Consider the following 20,463-nt stretch of genomic DNA (forward strand, 5'->3'; position numbering starts at 1 on the left):
TAGGAAGATCTCAGCTGAACAATAAAACTCTAATCTGCTTGAAGAATCCAGTTTAATTTTGCCTCCTGTCTTCCACCCTGAAATACAGACAATTTACAACAAATCTGGCTGCACTACAGATATTTTCACAGATTAGCTCCAGCCCATCACCACGAATTCTTGCACTGTGCTTTCCCCAAGACACACCAGTAAACACTAGCTCTTAAAAAACACAAACCAATTTCTGAGCCCTAACAGCACATGGGTATTCTGTAATAAAACTTCCCTTAAACCTTAGTTTTGAGCCTATTAGTAGACCCAAAAATTAACAGCCCCTCTGAGACACGTGCTGTAATTTGCACCACCTCTACATTCTAAGCAAGTTCAATCAGCATTTTCTTAGCACAAGGCAATGACCTGTAATTAAAAAAACCCTTCTGATATTGTCACCTATTACACAGCAAGACCCAGAGGAACCAAAATGCTCCCTCCTGGGTGAACAAATCCAGCAATCTGCACAGGTTAGAGAATCCAAAATAGTTACAGCTGCTTTAGTAGTGCAGAGTTTCAACAGGCTTTAAAAAGAGTCTGAAGGTGTTTGAAGCTTTGTCATGCAGTCTGTTAAACCACATTTAAATCTTCAGGGCTGATGAAGGTCAGGGTGGGAAGCACCCTGTCACAAGACCACCACATCTTTGTCATCCCTTCCTCCAGTGGCTGCAGGATGTAAGTGGCTCAGGACAATCCATAAGAAATGAATTTACAAGAACTATCCCTCAGACAAATACAACTGAGTCCAAGGTTTCTGCATTGGGCTAAGCAGGACACTGGGAAACCACAGCCCTGTGGATATCCATGGGAATGTGGTTTTGGTGCTGCAGAGCCCCTGGGCTAAAGAACAGCCCCCAGGCACAGCCATCCAGTCCCAGTATTCCTGTCTGTTGGAACTGCTCTCTCCTCTCATGTGGCTGAAAGGGACATTCCAACTGCTCCAACACCCCCTTGCAGCACAACTTCGCTCTTGGTCTCTCAGGAAAGACCAGCACAGACAACATCTAGAGAGCAGCACATCCAGCAGCCCCACCTCCTAAAACAGTTGCAGTTCTTCACTGTAAAATTACAAATAGTCCACAGCAAGGCCACCACTTATATTATTTTTAACAATAACAACAGCAAAACTAGAGAGAATTTGCACCTACCTTTTCTTCCAAGGACTTCCTGGGCAGCTCTGAAGAGCCTCAGACTTCTTGCCTTCCATGTCTGCTCCTTTCACAAGTTCTTGAGAACTGGTTAAGGGCTGCCAGTGCTGCTCTTCATACAGCTGGGTGATAAGAGCCCCCCAACAAGCCTTTATGGGCTACAGCTGCAGATCTCCCTGCTCAGGGCTCAGCTTTTCCACTGTCACCAACTCACACCCAACAGCTTGTAAACCACAGGTTTGTGTTGTGCAAGATCCATGTTTAATACATTTTTAACACAAATCAGCCTCCTGGAGAAGAAATATTGCCTTTACCTAGTAAGAAACTGTTTCTTTAGGGTTTGCAAAACCCTAAAGGAGCTGTGAGATCCTAAAAAAAAGTAAAGGTATTAAAGGTATTGAAGTAAATTTAATGCAGCTGCTACCTGTGACTAAGTAGAACAAAGCTGTGTATCAGCTCTAGGTAATTCTGTTCCAAGCCTTTACAGCATGAAGGAAACATCAAGGGAATACAGCAGGTTTGGGACAAGGACATCCTATGGCAAAGGTTTGCCCTGGGTTTGAAGCCTGACAGGCAGCAGACCCAGGGTACTCCAGAAATCCCAGTTCCAGACTGGTAACATATTCATTGCAAAGCAAGGACCAGACAAGCAGAGCTGGGAGCCCAGTTCAACTGGTCCCTGAAGCCAAAGAGATCAACACAACCAGGTGTTAGTGTTTCCTGGCAACCTGACACAAAACTTTCTACCAAAGCCAAGCAGCAGCTCTGGGACAGCAGGGAGACAGAAGTCAGTGCTCAGTGCTCAGCCAGCCCCAAATAAAAATACATCAAACCCCCATCAAGCTCCAAAGGAATAAGAGTACCACTGAACTGGCAGCTGCAAATATCAAATATCTGCAATGCTAATGGCACAGTCACATACCAAGGGTAACAGATCTTTATCCTTTGTTGTCCAAGCTCTTTTTTAAGAAAGCACAGAACCAGGAAGATGCAGGAAGTTTACAGATTGAGCTGCCCTCTTGGAATGGGAACTCTGGAGCTGCTAAAGCACCTTCATAAGATCCCAGTGTGCTGCAGTGCCCTGCTCACACTCTGCAGTCACACTTGATAAAAAAAATTTTCATACAGTACCTCCTGGCAGTGTCACTGTTCTTCCAATAATAAAAACACTTTTAAAATGTCTCTTAAGGCTTTTTCTTCTCTCCAGCTCTCATCCTCCAAAAGAAAGTAAGTCTGTTGATTTAAGGGAAAACAGTACTTCTTAAGTACACACAATTCAAGTTCATTGCTTGGCTTTAAAGTAATTTCTTCCTCTTCTGCTTTAGATCTTTAGTCTTCTTAAATTTCTTCAGTTGCTTGGGTCCTCTCGCTGTTTCTAATTTTCTTTTCTTCTCACTGGGAAGCAGAAACAAAATTGCTGTTAAAAATACACTAGACTGTATTTCAGCTGGGAAACTTTTTTTTTGTAAAAGGGGGATGAGGGTCTAACACAGAAACGTGGTTGGGAGAAAATACATCCAATTTCTTGGGTCATTTAAACTCGGTGCTAGAAAAATCACAACCAAGAGCCTGACTTAAGATTTTCTAGTGTCGTCAGAGCCTCTAACCCAAACTGAATCCCAAATGATATCGATTTTTAGCTCTTGTCATTGCTTTTCAAGCAGTGTTGTCCTAAAGGCAATTCAAGTCAGGCATCTAGAATGTAGAGTGCCCAGAAAACAAATTACCACTGATGGTTTTAAGCATACAATTTAGTTCCTGCACTGGATTCTGATTAGAGCAAAGGGGACAGAGCTCTGATCTTTATAAGCACTGGCAAGACTCTCTCATTCCTGGAAGGCTTCTGGAAACTCACAGCTTCCAGCATTCATGAAAAAAAAAAAACAAACAACCAAGAGAAGGTGGAATTGAGATCACATAATTACTTGAGCTGTCAGGCACCCCAGAAGGGGAAATAAGCAAACAGGCAAGTCTCAACTATAAATCCCCAAGGAAAAAAATGAGGAAAGACTCCGTGCTGGGCAAGGCAGAAGAAAGAAGATGGATGAAAAGGAAGGAATTGCAGAAATGCAGACATTTTGCAGGCTTAAGCTCACAATTGAAAGAATTATTCTTTCCAGAATTTGCATTTTCTCCGGCAGCACCTCCACAGGCTCGCACCCAGCGTTAGTTCCCAAAGCAAATAGGACAGTCAGGTGGAAAGAGTAACCCAAGGGAGAAACAGGAGCAAGTTCTGAGTATCATCAGGATCAAGACTTAACCAGATCATCAGAAAAAAAGTCAGAATTAGCAAACAAGTTACATGAAGAGAGGACTAAGAGCAACACAAAACCACTGGGTACTAGAGCTCGCAGGTGCTCACACCCTAATTTCTCCAGGAAAACTGGGAATCTTTCAAGGATACCAAGATCAATTTATCTGCATTTAACTCTTAGGCTTCACTCTTTTGGGAAATGTTATAATGAAGGCAGCAGGAAAGACCAGAGAGGTCTCTGGGGGTTAGTTCAACTTCCTTAACCTTTTTACGCTGACGACGGAAGCGTTTTGTCCTGCTTTGCTCAGCACCTCGTTCCATTCTTCATCATCCCCCCGGATAATGTATCTAAGAGGGAAAGGTAAAGGAAAATTCAAGTCAAATTGTTAGCACAAAGTGAAAAAAATAAGGTGATTCTGTCATCAGGCACACACAGCTCTGCAAACAAAGCCACCCAACCAGATCAGAACTGGGAAACACACACCAAGCCAGGCTGGCAATGCCTGTGTGGTACAGTTTGTCTGGATCAATCTGGGAAAAACTGAAGACCTACAGCTTTTCTTTTGAAAAGAGAAATAAAAACAATTGCCATGCAATTGAGCTCATGTTCTGTGGCCCTTGTCTGGGTGTTCAAGTACCCTGGAAATTACACAGAGATTTAACCAGGCAAAGCAATCACGGAGCAACATGGAGTGGGTGCTCTCCATCTCAAATTCTTGGAGATTTAGAATAGAGGAGGCTTTGTTCATACAAGGCTGAACAATGCTGGACAAAGCCTTTTCAAATCAAACAGCTCTGTCTCTTCTATTAGGTTTTCTATAACCTGTATTGAAAAGTGTTCAGAATAGATTTTTGTCTATCTCTTCTCATGGATGAGAACAGAAATCTATTTCTGGGTGAGAAAAAAAAAAGAGGAACATGGTCCAAAATGACAAATAGGTATGTAAGACTGCTAAAAATGGAATTTAAACTTTTAAAACATTCTGGTTATATTATTTTCCTTGTGTGACTGACTTGCAAGTCACTTCAAATCGCTTCCATTCTTATCCTTTCTTCAAACAAGACAAACGAAGATTCAAAGAATCTTTTTATTCCTTTTCTCCTAACAGAGATCAATCTAAAACCAAAACAGACAACTCTCCTGGGATGTCAGTAAACAGGATTTAGAAGACAAAAAGTGGGAGGAGAGAGAGAAGGGAGAGAATCAGTGGCATATGTAACTCCACTTGGTCCAGAAAGAGAGAAATCTGGTGACACATGGAGTAAAAGAAGCTCTGGTTGGTTTTAGTTTGGGGAGGGGGAGGTTGGTTTGTTTGTTTTGGGGTTTTTGGTTTTAGTTTGGTTTTGTTGTTTTTGTTAAAGAAGAGAATATTAAAATTAGCCAGGTACTATTTTCACTGGAGTGGCATACACAGGAGAGCAGCCACCAGGATCTGGGTATCCTGGTTTGAGGAAAATAATGACTATTTCTAGGAGCACAGGAAACTGTAAAATTAGAAACAGTCCACAGCCAGGCAGCTTGTTTTATCAGTCCATATTTTACAACTAAATAACTTTTATACGTAGAACATAAGATCAAGATCAAGGCTGACACAGAGTAAAAGCTACTGCCATGAATAATTTATCATTTAAGTGACACGGGCACACAAGACCCCAAAAGTTTTCCTCAGCAGAGCAGCATATTCTTATGTCACCCAGGTAGGATTGTCTTACCCACTGCTAATTCTCATTTATTGATGGTTTGCAACTACAGCCTTGTGCACAAATCCCAGCAAGACACACTAGTGTCCTGGCATCCAATTGGATATCAGGGACTCATACAGATGAATTCTTACTGTGTAAGGTCCATTTCCTTCAGCTTCATCACTTCTTGCTTGTGTTTTTCTTGGAATTCCTTTGCAGCTTCCTCCTACAACAGGACAGCACAGTAGATGCAATAAGTCCTAAGTGCAATAGCAATGGGAGGAAAATCCCTTTCCCACTGAAAAAGGAATATATCCCTTATAAACAAACACTAGATGATCCTGAAAAGCTTCTCTCTGTTATATAATTGCACTTTTACATTATTTCTTTACATATAATTGTAATTTTCTGTGAAAAATCCACATTGTAGCTTAACAAAGCACGACTCTACAAGCACATAATGGAAATCTGTCAGGTTTTAGCTACCAGGAAATGACAGACAGGATGTGGAATTCTTTCCATCCAAGAAAATTTAGACTACCATGCTTCTGCACTCGAGGGAACTTCATGAAGTGTTTACATATGTATCAAGAAGAAAGTTTGTAATTACCAAATCATCATTTAAAGATTTCAGCGTTGGCTCCATTACAACATCCTTTGTTGCTGCCATTTGCTCCTCCACAGCTTTTTCCTGGACTGTGTTGAACAGCTGAAAATGAAGTGACCCAACACATGTAAAGACCTGCTGATGTTTCTTTAGGGTTATTGCTTTAAAATAAAAAAGAAATGCTGTCTGTCCCCATGAAACTCTTCTAACTTTGCAAATACAATCAGGCAGTTGTTTTTCCATCCTACTGAAATAAAAAGCCCAAGGCTGCTTCCCGAGGGCAGGATTATATACAGCTTTTATAAAAAGCATCAATCTACAATCAGTCAGCACTCAATGTCACTCACATAAATGTAGAGAACTCATAGTTTATTAAGCATCATTTATCACCTCTACAATGACAAATGTCAGGCTGCAGAAAGCTTTGCTACTGTATCTTGAACCTTAGAGAGAAAGAAAACCAGAAAACCACATCCAAAACTTTCCAGTTGTTTCACTGGACTTCAAGTCTACCTCCGCATAACACTGGAAAACAATTTTTTCCAAGAAAAGTTGAGATGCCACCAGTGCAGTGAACAGTGGTAAACAAACAGCTCAGGCTCAGCTGGCAACATGGATTTTATGCTCAGCACTTTTGTCAGAACATTTCAACATTCAAAACCACAAGACAAGCACTGTTATTTGGGAAAACACTATATACAATCAAGGAATGGTTTGGGTTGGAAGGGACCTTAAGGATCATCTAGTTCCAAGCCCCCTGCCAAGGGAGTTTGGATTTATAAATCAAGGCTACAAATACCTGCTTTTTCTACTGGGATTCTCCCATCTTACAAAGAAGTGTACAGTCAATTACTGGGGACTTGTTTAAGATGCACAGTTCTGATTCAGCTTTCCATTAGTGCCATACTTTCTGTTAGTCTTGGAATTCCACTGTGGTCCAATAAAACCAAATCAAAGCTGTACCTGGACTACTTTGCGGATGATCCTGTTGAAGAGGCCCATCAACTGACTGCTGGGCAGTTCCACCTCCTTTTCCAGCTGGTCCAGAGATTTATGCTGGAGGCCAATCCCTAGAAAAAGGGCCTAAGGAAATGACATGTTATAGAAGCTTTCAGAGCAAATACAAACACACATTCCCCACTACAGTCCCTGTGTTTTCTCAAGTCCTGGCTCTGTTCCAGCCATACCCACCGACTGTGCAGCAGAGAGGGAGATATCCCCCAGCTGGTTGAGGAAAAACATCCTGGCAATGGTAGGAACCATGTCCATGATGAGGTGATAGTCCACCATGTTGCGGGAGTACATCTCCAACCTCTTCAGGTCGTAGGGGATGAAAACCGATTCCAGCTCAGCACGGCTGATGGCTGAGGGGCACAGCAAAAACACAGCACAGGTGTTACATAAAAACACAACCCAGACTGTTCTTCAGAGCTACCCAGGATCTCAGTGATTAACACTTTATTTTTCCTATTATTGAGAAAGGCCAAAAGCCACCCCACAGGTTCCCTTCCCAACACAATTCAGAATTCAGTAACACTGCTACCCAGGCTGGCTTGGTTAATCCAAGTCTTTTCAGGTAGACATACACCCATATGAAAAACATTGCAACTGTCAAAACAGACAGTTATTTCAACTTAAATATGCCAGAGACTGAAAACAGGGAAGGTTGAGAAACACAGTTTGCCCAGTCTTTAACTACGTACACTGGTTTTGCTGGTTCCCTTGTAGCAGCAACCAAAACTCTCTCACCAAAGAGACAACTAAAACCACAAGAAACAGATTACCAAGTTCTCTCCTCTGTTAAGGATATTGAGAAAGCAGCAACTTGCTTTTAAGCCAGAAGTGGGTGTTAGAAGTACCTTGTCTGGCCCCTTTTGTTATAGTGCTTGCTTCTGGAAAGAGGATCACATTCCAATTGCCAAATTCCTGATGACAGTGCTCTTCCTAAGAAGCAAGTTGCTCTGCCTGCTGCTATTCAAGGCTTCTGTTTTAGTTCCACACTGGATCTAGCAGGTGTCAGTCTCCATCTGTGCTCTGTCATGCATTTAGCTGTCACAGTCAGGAGCCCTCTAATTTAATCTTACTTAGATCAAAAAATGCAAGGGGGAAAAAAACACCCCACAAAAAAACCAGAAAAAGCCCATCACTACCTGTTTTCAGTGGCAGAAAATGTTGGTTTAGCTTTTAAATAGAAACAGAAGCATTTTTCCGGATCATAGGAACACTGTGACCCAGGGTACTCACGTGGTTGTGGCTGCTGTTTGATATTTTTGTTCTGCAGAATATTCAATGCCAACGAGGGAGAGAATGTGCTGAACTGGTAGGAAAGCAGGGAAAGGAACCGCCTCCTAAAATCTACAGGACAGGATGATACAATAAATTACCTCTGTGGACCTCTAGGATAAGTATCCCAGAGAATTCTTCTGGAGTTAGGTCAAAGTTACCTTTCCAGAAGGCAGTAAGCCAAGGCTCCTGTTCAGAGTCCTCTTCATTCAGCATCTTCAGCATGATGCAGGAATGCTCCCCAGTCAGGTCATTCTAATAAATAAGATACCATTCTATGATTCTATGATGTATTTCCCACCATCCCCATGAACCTTTTGCACTCTGTGCTCAGCTGAGGAAGGCAAATATCTTCTTAATCAGCAACAGCAACAAACATATCAACTGCTACTGATCACCACTATCTAATGGAAAACCTATGAACTGCTAGAATTTGGTAAATCTCAGTTATTTTACCAATAACCCACAATAATTTTAATTAATAATTAAAAAGCTGCACCTCTGCTCTGAATTTTAAAGTGAAAACTTCTTAAGAGTCCCACATTCACAATCCTAAAAACTTTACTCCTTTAGTTAACTAGATAGGCCTAAAGAACAAAAATGAACATAAACCAAACCCTAAAAGTAGCCTCAGAAAACATTCCTGCCCCAATCACATCTCACAGAAGGTAATGGAAAGATGCCCAGGGACTTCAGTAGGGTTGGATTTTCACTCAGAAACAGTGTGGTACTTACTGGTGTCTGCCTCAAATAAACTGGCACAAATCCTGCACGTTTCCAAAACCTGGGAAAAGAGGAAACACTCTGAGAATTATAGATCTGTTGATTGTACAGTAATACTTGTGGTTAAATGCAATTTATCCACTGTACAAGGACAACTGGTGAGTCTCTGAAACACCCCACCAACTAGTGAAAATGAACACTGAAAGCAGTAACAACCATCAAACCGAGGTTCTACCTCAAAGGAGTGAAAAATGATGACTGGAATACCAAAAAAATCAACAAACTTTTAAAGACAGACATGATATCAGTTATTGTATTTCACATGCTGCCAGGGCCTCCTTTAAAAACAGGCAGATGGGGTTTGGACCAATAATACTGTTGCAAAATGTGGAATATGTAAAAATTTTCTTAAGAAAGGATGTTCTTTAATGTTTGATATTTCAAAGCCTAATCAACGAGAAGGGAGACTTTAATGACACACTTAACATCTACCAAACTCCTAAGGCATTTTATATAAAACTATGTGGTAAGATGGAGCTAAAACCTGAGAAACATTAATAAATTATTTACTGCTGCAGTAACTCAGCTCCTCCATGGTAAGAAAAGCAAGAAGCAGCTGCAGTTGCTGGTGAAAAGTATTTATATCAGTCAGGAAACAAACAACTAACTTTGAAGTCAGCAGGTCACAGGAATTAGTGTTTAACTTCTCTCTGCTTATTACAGGCTGTTCTTACTTCTATAGCCTGGAAAAATTGAGCAGTTAAAGCTCATTATCTGTTTAGAAGGGTCACAGAGGCAACCAAGATGGAAATGGGTTTGCCCTCAGAAGGAGTGTGAGGAAAAACTACCCGGAATGATGCACTTAGGATCAGTCCTACTGTACATCACAGAAAGGTCTTACAGGAGAAGCTGGCTTGGAGCTGTTCCAGTTTCAGAAACTGAGGTAAAGAGAATATCCAAGGGCTAAAGCATCTGCATCTATATAATATACATTATTGTATTTGTATAATTTACACAGTTGTATTTTTGCATTGGATGTAATTGAGAAATAGAATAAAGTCTTACTTAAGCAATCTTGGTGTTAGGCCATAAGACACCCCGAGATAGTCCAGGTTCTCAGCTTGTCTCTCACTCAGTTTGAGAAGCAAAGGAGGCAAATCTTTGCGAGGTGTCACAACCTCTTCTAACAAACCAACAGTCTGAAAAAGAAAGTGGAAGTAGGTTAGCAGCAATCCTCACAGAAACCTGCAAATTAAAGCTCTTATTCTGTATAAAAATTAAATTTCCTCCTTACAGAGAGGAATCATTATGGAGACTTACAGTGAAAACTACACACCTTAGCACGACAGAAAACAAAAAATGTACTAAGTTCCATACCTCACTGCTTACAGTTGCAATTTCTTTAGGCTTTTGAATTGTTTCTTCTTCCAAACATGGGAATTTGCCTTCATAGTACATCTGCAGCAAGGTCAGAGCTCTGCTGCCATAGCCCATCTGTGGAGCAGGAACAAACAACAACGTAAGCAAAAACATGGCTCTAGTTTTTAAGACAGAGCAACATTCTCCCCTTAAAACCCATTAACAATCAGTGCAGACAACACTCAGTCACTGCAAAATGTATTTTATTTTTTGCTGTTAAGCAGCTCCATGGAAAAGGACATGTCAGAAAAGTACTTTACCCCCTGATAATCCGGGTGAACCGCAATGCGAACAACGCGCCCGCCGGAGAGGCCCCCGAAATCCGGATCTTGGAACTACACAAAGACAAAAAAGTCAGTTTAAAGAACACAGATGGGTACTCTGGGAATAAGAAATAGTGCTGAAAGTATATTTGGGGTGAGGACACAGTCAAATTACTCACCTGCTCTGAAATGGTCCAGGGAATAAGATCACCAGAGGCTTTCTTTCCCCTCGAGAGGCTGTTCATGATAGACTGGCGGGAGATCTCTCCCTCCAAGCACACCTGCCAGGGAAGGCAAAAACCAATTAACAGAGGAAAAAATGTCTTCTCCTAGAGCCACTCAACTACATCAGAATCCAAGTTTATACTCAGATGCTCTCTCACCTGAACAACAGCAAGTACTTCTGGTAGTGAATTCTGGGTTGGTGGAACGGGTGGCAAAAGGCAAAAAAGATGGTGGGCAGGTGCATCAGAGAGCATCTGGAGGTCATTGGGCGAATTCTGGTGGGTAAAGATATCAGAGAGTTGAAAAAATATTCAGAGAATCATTGACTATCCTGAGTTGGAAGGGACTCACAAGGATCATCGAGTCCAGCTCCTGGTCCCGCACAGGACAACCCCAAGAATCACATCATGTGCCTGAGAGCATTGTCCAAATGCTTATTCCATGAGAAGGGCTTCAAAGTCCAGTGTAATGCTAGCAGCTGACTTCTAAACAATCTTCTGTTTTCTGAATTTAGGAATATTAAGTAACTTGGAAGTAGTACAATGCTGATGGATGGAGAAGATCCCAGGCCAGCTCCTGGCTGTCACACTACCAGACAGCATCTGCTTTTCTCAAGTGAAACCTCTTGCTCTAATATGTATGAAACTGAATTTTCTTTTTTTATACAGCTCCTTGCCTCTTTAATTACCAAATCTTAATTTTTGTTTTAAGCCTCAGATTTTTAATACTCAGTACTTCAGCACTTATGGGCTTCACCCCTCACATTTACTAGTCACCCATGGTCTTGAAACCTTGAGATGCATTATTCCTCTTTTCAGTAGTACAGTGGTGCTACTCTTTTGGTTAACTTGAGGCTCCTAGAACACAGTAAAGAGAACTGTAAAAGAGGTTCATCACTGACAAGCTTCTAGAATTTAGCCTCCAGAACTTCTCAAGACAAAAATATTCCAGTAAATCCAGTATGTTCAGCCAAGACCAGGAGAAAGGATACAGCAAGAAGCAACAGAAGCTGTTCAGAAATCTCAATGAGAACAATTCAATTAGGTTGGCATAACAAGCACTCCTCCCACAAAACTCATCAGCTGAAATTTTGACAGAAGCAGCACAAACTCTACCTTGTAGTGCGAAGCCACATAGAGGGCCATCAGTCTCTGCAGAAAAACTTCTGATGCTCTGTGGTAACAGAAGAGTGTGTCTCTATTTACGTAGTATCTAAGCACGGGGGTTAAGGAAACAACCTCCTTGGGAACAGGGAAAAAGCTTCTCGGTTTATTTTCAATATCGGGGCTACGTGCTGGCCTGTGCTTTTTATCTACAAGAATGTGTTTGTAGCCTTCACACCCCTCATCTGTAAAGCCAAAGTTTTTATAACTCCAATTAGGACTTCCCTTCATGCAACCCTTTCTTAGGATTGTCTCTGGAGTAAAACTGGAGTTGGGTAATGTCCTGGTAAAATACACACCATCGGTGCCATAAGGCAGTGATAAGAGCTTAACTCCAGAAGTGTGGTCTTAATAAAAAAATGATATGCTAAAATGATCACATTAGCCAGAGAATCAACTATTAATGAGCTTAAAAAAGCCTCCTTCACCAGAAAGCAATATATTTTGGTCAGGGCACAACATCTGAATAAGGATACAGGTCACACGTCTCGGGCAGTGGGCAGCCAGAGATGATCCTGGTGATGTTGAGACAGTCCAAACACAGCAGGTCATTGAGCCACTTCTCAACCGGGTCCCCAGGGGCGTATCTGATGGACTCGTGGAGGGAGACCTCGTGTAAGGTACGAGCTGCAAACAGATGGCAGAGAACATGTAGTGTTGGAAGTTACAGCTGGCAAAGAATCCAGTAGGATCCGTGTCCTTTGAAGGGCTCCCAATTAGAAAATTATTAATCATGTAGCTTTCATCTCTTGAAAGCTTTTCATCTGAAAATCATGAGGGGAAAAACAGAGGAGAGTTCCTGTATTTTCTGCTTTCTTCCAGCTGCAAAGCACATGGATACACAGGATACCCACAGGGCCACACGGCACAGCCCACAACTGTCCTACCTGAGGTGAGCTTGGCCGTGGCTGTGGATTTGTTCTCTGCTGTCATGGTCACCTGGGTCTGGGCACTCTGCTGGCGAAGCTGCTGGATGAGCTTCAGCGACAGAGAGCGACCTGTGCCCTCATACCTGGAAAGCAGGACACAAAATTCTGAAGCAAAGAACCAAAGAGCAATCCTGATTCACAGGGAAGCTCCAGCATGGACCCAGGCTGCCACCCAGAGCCACGTGCTGCTTTGGGGACTGTCAGGGCCCCAACCATCTGTGAGAATCGCTGCCTTTTGACGTTCTTGAGAGTGCAGGACCCTGGTACTTTATTAGCCTTGCCAAAGTGGAAGGAAAATGTCCTTCTTTCCTCTCTAACAGCAGAATCCTGCTTATATATTTGCTGCTTGTAGCAGAGCAGAAGTGCAAGTCCACAGTGGAAGCAGCAAGTACTGACTCGTTATTTTAAGGAGTATTTCCAAGACAAATCAAGATTAGCATGGCCTGATGTAATTGTATGTAATAAAACAAGTACTGTACATAATAATCCACTGCCACAACTGCTTCCCCAGGAACAAAGTTGCTGCTCAAGCCTTACCCGTTGATTGTAGAGGCCATGAAAACCAGATAAGGGCCCAGTAGATTTTTCACCAGGGGTAGAGGAATGGCAGCAGCTTCATCAATCACCACCAGTTCAGCCTGCCCCAGTTTCATGGAGTCAGCAGGGTGTATGTACTGCAAAGAAAGAGAAGACACTGTCACTGCCAACAGCAGCATTCCCTCTCTGGGAATTAGGGAAACATCAGAGTTGGTAAAGCTGGAGCCCTGAAAAGCTGTTTTGTTGTCCTTGTTCCCCACAGCCACCAAGCCAGAGACTGAGACATGAAAAAAACCCAGTCAGGACAGGGTTTATGTTACCCTAGTAAGGACTGGGTCATTTATTTAGCACATTTCCACACAAATTTATCTGCAGAGATGATGAAAATAGAGGAAATCTAATCACTAAAAACATATGCTTTTCCTTCACTGTCCCTTTCACCCTTCTTTGCTTTTATTTCAGCTCCCACAAGGGAGCTTTGTAATCTACAAGTTATTCCCAGAAAGAAAGAAAGAAGGTATTTTGTGAAAGTCACTCACCCAAAGGTTTTGCCTTAAAGCAAAATCCTTTAGGACAGTTACACAATCACATAAAATGAACATGCTTAAAATCAAAACAATTACAGCGCTGGAAAAATCAATAGTTAGGAATAAAAAGTAGAAAGGCAAGAGATCAGTTACCTGGATGGTCTGTCTGTGCTCCTTGAACACATTCACTCTGACTACTGCCTTGTTAAACTCTGGATTTAAAGACTGAACAATCTCATAGTCCAGATGTTCCTGAAAGAAAACACTGTTAAAGCCAAGATCTAAGAAAAATATCATTTACCATTACCATCAAAATAAGCTCACTAAGAGAACACTGTTCTTTCACATTCTAGTTAAAAACTCTTATAAAAGGTTCAGAGGCCTGAGAATTGAGAAATTATTTACTAATGTTATCAACTGCTTCTCAGAGAAACTGATTTACTCCACTTAGAGAAGGAAACATAACTCCCCTATCATTCATTTTTTTGCAGAACATTACAAAAAAAGCTGGTGGCAAATATAAGTAAAACAATCACAGATGAGATGCAAAACTTACTAAACAGGAACACTGTGAAAGTATTGTAAAATAGTCTGTTCCCCTTACCTGATACTGCAGTGCATCAAAGCCTTTAAATATGAACTCAAAGAGAGTGTGAAGGTTATCAGGGCTTGGAGACGTGACAAAGATATTGGAGTAACTGCAGAGAAAAATAAAACAAGAGTTTAACTATTTTTCCAACAAATTTCAAATACAGATACTAAATAGGATGTTTTCTTTATCTGAGAGGTTGATTTTACCTAATAACCAAAATAAAGCAGATTTCTGTAGAGAATTATCTCAATTTATGTGTGATTATTTTGAGTTTTAAAGACTGTGATTTTCTTATTATTATAAAATATAAAAACTTGAACAACAGTGTACACAGCAATCAAAACATAGAGGAATAAAACTGAGAGATTTAGGACTGGAGATTACAAATATATTCAGATCCTGTCATCTTTATTTTTTTTTAATTAATGGACACAGATAAAGCCTGGGAGATTGAAGGGGGATCACTCACCCAAAAGCTACTGCTCCAGCAATAGCCAGGCCCAAAGCAGCAGATTTGCCACGTCCCCTGGCTGCTGTTAAAGCCACAGTGCTGCGGAGAGTCTTCTCAGAAATGGCTTCAATAAACTTCAGAACTGCTTTTGCCTGAGGATTAGAAAAAATAAAAGCAAACAGAAATCAGCTGTGTTTAAATTGCATAACTGGTTTACTGGCATTAATGGCAATTACTGTCACATTACTGTGACCTGTCAAGCACAGAGTATTTTGGATTTAAGCCCCACACCAACCTGATCCAGGGTTTTACAGCCATCCACCAGAACCCCCACAGGCTGGGTGTCCTGCAAACTCTCCTTCAGCTCCCTCAGCTCCAAGTCCTGTGGCCGGAGTCTGTCTTCCTACAAGCACAGGATTGACCAGAACAGGATGAGTAAAGGACATTTCAGCACAATTATACCTTTGTGAAGTCTTCTGTCAGGCAAGAAAAGAGATATGAAAGAAAATGTTACCACAAGAAGAATGTAACCCCTAGAAACACAAAAATTTATATGGACAGACAGATATTTAACAGTTCAATTTTCAGGCATCTTCAGGAGAATGGTTACACAGAGGGATGTATCCTGGCTTCCCCAAGCTTGGAGGAAAAAAGGAAAGGATTTTTCAGTAGATGTTAAGAAGAAGAGACCAAGCAAAAAATTTCTCAAGAATTTAATTAACTTTTCAGTCTTCAGGCTGTACCAAAACTGTATGATCTCTGTTATACTTGTGCATATTGCCATGTAGGGGGAAAAACTACTGCAGCAGCAATAGATCATTTTTCAAACCACTATCATGATTTTCAAAGCCAAACAATAAACCTGGACACAAACACAGTCAACTTTAGATGGGAATGAATTCTGATTTTCCTTACTGTCACTCAAAATTCCAAAGGCACTACTTTACCCATCCCACAGATAAGTATTTGTGCTTCTGTCAGTATTGTTCTAACGATAAAGGAGAATTGTTTTGTTTTGTTTTTTAAAATTAGTGGCCTATTAAAATGTTTTTACATCTCTGACAGAGCCCTCGTTGGTATTTCTTGTGCCACACGACACAGTTCAAAAGGTAAAAGTTTTCTGTTTAAAACTGGTTCCATTTTACTATAGTTTTACTCCTGAAAATGATAAAAGGATACACTTCCAACAATGCAAGTATGTGTGGATTATATTCTGGGAATGTTTTCCAAGATTCAGAAATTCAAAATTCAGAAATTGAAACTACCAGTTTCCAGTCATGTCCTAAGCTTGTAATGTACTTATTTCCAAAGTGTTTTCACACTCTCCAACTGTCAAAAAGTCTTTTTATTTGTCTCATCCCAACTGTCCATCAGCCTGAAATTTCTACGTACTTCTGAAACAGCAATCACAATTAAGCCTCACCTCACATGGAAAACAGCAACACAAGAAAAATCAATAAATATGGGCAAGCACCAAAAAAAAAAAAAAAGCTGTGACAATAAAAAAAACAAGAGGTAAAGAAAATATATCTCCCACTGCTCCACCCACACCAGGTGTCATTTTTGCAGAACATTCTACTTCCTCTCTGCAAGCCCATTATATTCGATATAAATCAGGGTGAAAGGAAAAATTCTTCCTCTTTAAATCTTAAACATATCGTGGGCCAGCTCAAGACTGATTTGTCCCAAGGGGAAGGGGTGACATCCCTCACTGACCTGGGACTGTGGAGGGACAGGAGTGATGTTTGCAACGTGACTGGAGATGGGCAGGATGTTCAGCTGGTCATCAATCACCAGGCAGTTCTTGCAGGAGGCCAGAGACAGGATGAACCTGAGCAGGAAAGCAAAGGCAGCACAGTAAAAACTCCACTTTTTGGTAGTTATTTCAAACTCTTTTCTAAACAAAGGCAATAACAGGTACTTAGAGCTGAGCTCCAGGTTCACCAAAGCAGCCAAAAAGCCCTGTTCCAGTGCAAACCTATAGGATGCTTTCCTATTAGGAATACATGATGCTCCTCGTGCTTTTCTGGGCCAGACAGCCCAGACCCTTTCCACTCTCAGTAACTCACCTCTCATTAAACCTTCCCACCACATCCTGGTGTGCCTCTGTTCTGTATCGAGAGTGAACATCCTGAAACAGAGAGAAGACATCCCTCTGGAGAAGGAACAGCACTGACAGTGACATCTGCAAGACTGTGACTTGTGGCACATCTTTTCCACTCTTGTGGATCAGAGCCTCCCTTTCCATCCACAGCACGCCCCAGACAGAATCCTGATTTCCTGTTTGCTGTGACACACCCACATTTTCCACATACTTGTTAAAAATGTACTTTTACCGCCAATACTTTTATTTATTCTGGCCTGACTTAAAGGTCAGCTCTGTCAGAATTTATCAAACACCTTGGGGATGTAAAGAAACAACATTCTATCACTTTAATTCACCCACTGCTTACTAACAGAAACAGCTCCTGCTCTAGGTGTAAGTATACTCAGTGTGAATATAATTCCTATCTAGAAATACATAGTAGTTGTGGAGCTGATGTCACCAAGCAACAGGTCACAAAACACTCAGAAGACCTATTTTTTTTAACTTAAGTTTCTAATACGTGGGCAGATAGAATAAATACTTTGCAAAACTATTGTGGAACTAAAGAACAGAGTTACATTTGTGAATGGCAGGTGTTTCTTCCTTGCAATTCCTTCCTTCCCAGCAGCATTTCAAGGCAGAAATCCCTGAGCATAAGACATTCAGTCAGAGGTGGATGAAGGAACAGGAAAGACCATAAAGGGAGATCAGAGCCCATAATAAAAGCAATAAACAACCACTTGGCATCATTACAATGCAAAGAAAACAGACACATCACGCAGAACGTGCCATGGTCATTGTGTAGAGCTGCTTCAGGGAGTTCATTGTTCTCAGGAGAATCACCACAATTCCACCACCTTCCACTGTTTCAACAGTTCTGGCCAACAGGTTTGGAGTCAGGGCTTCAAAATCCTAGGGAATAAATAACATTTCAAAGTTGCCTGGAGTTCATCAGTCCTATTGGAAGGCAGAGAAAGCCTAAAAATATTATTTAAGTTTAATTCACACTTGACATTTGCATTAACAAATGTCCTGTTAAAACTTCTACCACCAAGGCCACCTCACCCTCACAGAACTTGTAAAATTGGAGTAACAAAGCAACAAATACCATTCCTGCAACATTTAAATTAATCAATACCAGAGCAATGTCCTTTTTGAGTCCAAAGTTGAAGTCCTCACCTGAAGGACACACATGCCAAAGGTGTTCCCAAGAATCTTGTGGGTTTCATTGTAGTAACAGTAGCGAATGTTTGTGGCTGCTATGAACAGCTCAAAGGGATCATCATCCTTTATGTTTAAAGTGCCACTCTTAATCTTCTTCTGGAGTTGCCTCATCCTCTTCTTCCTGTGGCTGGAGGACCAAATCACACAGAAGTTTTCTTGGAAAAAGGTTAAGTTCAAGTCTCACTGGAAGTCAGAGCCCAGTCCTGAATATTACTGAGGTTAAAAAGGTGAGGGACAGATTGGTCCAGGGCAACAGATTAAAGTTAGAGCTCCAGAAGGAAACCAGAGGTACCACGTGCTAGTGCCAAGTGTATTATGGAAGCCAAATTTAGTTTTGGATAAGGAAGCACACGAGGTTTCTCTTACCTGCTGAAGCCCAACTCCTTTTTGTAACACCACAGGACAGAGGGCCTGGCCTTCACCGTGGCTTTGGACAGCATGTGATGCAGGATCACGACCTGTCAGAAACAGAAACACTCCTGAACAAAATCAAAGAGCAAAATATCTGTCCATATTTTATTTTATACCTGTGTGTTCTACTGTGCAAAATAGAAGGATGGTGACCTTCCTTTTCACACAGACCCGTGTGTCTTGCGCCTTCTCCAGGGCTGCATGACATTGATTTATACCCAGTTTTCCTTAGCTCTCTTCTTTGGCAGAACTGCTAAAAACTGCTCTGACAGAAGGAGATTATTCCAGGCTAAATACAGTTCCTAGTATTTGTATCTTACAATGGATTTTCCACAAAATATTTTAGTATTTCAGTGAAAACACTGAACACAACCAGACTTGGGATATGCCCTGACAGACCTTACCCATCCACCTCACCAGTAAATTAATAACAATTTTCTTGTACTGCCACCCGATCAACTCCTTATTTTCCGAGGTTTTTTATAACTAAGTTACAAATCCCCTGGAGGGATTTAAAAGCCACGTGGATGTGGCACTTGGGGACATGGGTTGGTGGTGGGCATGGCAGTGCTGAGGGAATGGTTGGACTCAGTGACCTTAGAGGTCTTTTCCAGCCTGAACAATTTTATGATTCTATGACCTGACTTATCCTAAAACATCACGGTTTTGCCGTGCTGTTCTTCCCTCTCCCCCATGAAAAACACAAGCCTAGTCTCCGAAATGAAGCGAGTTTGGCAATTACTTTCTTCCATACAACGCTACCAAGTGGGTTCATCTGCAAGACCATTGAGTACAAAAAGCACGTTTTGAGCCCAAAACCATCGCGTTTCACGGCAGAGCTGAGACAGGGAAGAAAGCTCCAGCCGGCCAGAAAATGAAAGATACTTTCCCTCAGCTTAAAGTAAATACATGAATAAACAAACAAACAAATAAATGAATAACCTGTCCTGGCTCCTGTTGGCCGGAAAATTAAATATATCTTCCCCCAGTTTAAAGCAGGTAAATAAATAAATAAATAGATCCGATTTGCCTGTCCTGGATTTTACTGGATGCTCATGAGCTTTCTCAGACCGATGTCTAAGGGCAGGGTCTCGAAAACCCGTTTCCAACCCCCGCGCGTGACGCTGGCGGGTTTAATCCCCGCTGCAGGAGGGAGAATCCTGTGCCAGGGGATTAGGGAACCCCCGGTTCGGTATCACGCCCCACCCTCCCAGTAACTCCGGGGCAGCGTTACCTGGTCCTTGCCGCGGTCTCCCACCACCACGAACAGGCTGCGCTGTCGCTCGGCCACGCCGTTCTCGATGAGTACGCGGATGCGGTTGTCCACCTTTCGGCGCTGCATGGCTGCGGGCCGCCCCGAGCCTTCCCCGGCTCCCGATCCCGATCCCGGTCCCGATCCCGGGTCCCGCTCCCGGCACTCCCAACGCACCACGTGGAAGTCACGTGCGGCAGAGCGCGGGCGCCGCGCGCCGTGGGAGGACCCTGGGGCTGCCCGCGCCGTTCGCCTGCACCAACATCTCTATTTCTTTTTTAAAGAATAATAATTTAAGGTAATTTTCCACACGGGATAGTTGCAGCGGAGTTGAGGAAGCACACACACTGGAACTACGCGCACTCCTGTGGCCAACCGGCTCCCAACAGCCCTCACAGACATGGACCAGCCCTCACCTCTCACAGCTGGTTTTGGTTTATTTAGGTGGGGTTTGCGTTACTCGCTGTAAAAAGGGGATGAAACCAAACTCCAGCCGCAATGGCAACGCCCATTTTATTTTTTAAATTTCTTGTTCTACAGGAATCTTGCTTGCAAACCCCAAAGACCATGTTCCTCTGATTTTATAAAGATATTTCTTTTCCACCCACTGCAGTCTTACGTGAGCCAGACACTGAGTCTGGGTGGCCTTTGGGACT

At 42.1% G+C, this 20,463-nt stretch overlaps 1 protein-coding gene across 1 annotated transcript; it reads right to left on the reverse strand.

Annotated features, from left to right (window-relative positions):
- Positions 1-2,100: 2,100 nt before the first annotated feature.
- On the reverse strand, positions 2,101-19,981 carry NAT10 (N-acetyltransferase 10). Its single transcript, XM_027706517.1, has 28 exons — positions 19,790-19,981; positions 18,511-18,602; positions 18,100-18,271; positions 17,710-17,832; positions 16,904-16,965; positions 16,551-16,665; positions 15,130-15,237; positions 14,853-14,986; positions 14,396-14,489; positions 13,945-14,043; positions 13,265-13,401; positions 12,686-12,810; positions 12,275-12,425; positions 11,751-11,847; positions 10,794-10,910; positions 10,590-10,691; positions 10,408-10,482; positions 10,106-10,222; positions 9,794-9,927; positions 8,741-8,789; positions 8,167-8,260; positions 7,967-8,077; positions 6,914-7,086; positions 6,686-6,805; positions 5,726-5,824; positions 5,268-5,341; positions 3,697-3,780; positions 2,101-2,573 (listed from the first exon to the last, which is right to left on the reverse strand). The coding sequence occupies exons 1-28, from the start codon at positions 19,895-19,897 to the stop codon at positions 2,474-2,476; spliced, it is 3,066 nt and encodes a 1,021-aa protein (XP_027562318.1). The 5' UTR covers positions 19,898-19,981; the 3' UTR covers positions 2,101-2,473.
- Positions 19,982-20,463: the final 482 nt, after the last annotated feature.

This window comes from Neopelma chrysocephalum, unplaced genomic scaffold, assembly GCF_003984885.1.
Source record: "Neopelma chrysocephalum unplaced genomic scaffold, ASM398488v2 Primary Assembly neopelma1_381, whole genome shotgun sequence".
In the NCBI taxonomy this organism is placed as follows: Eukaryota; Metazoa; Chordata; class Aves; order Passeriformes; family Pipridae; genus Neopelma; species Neopelma chrysocephalum.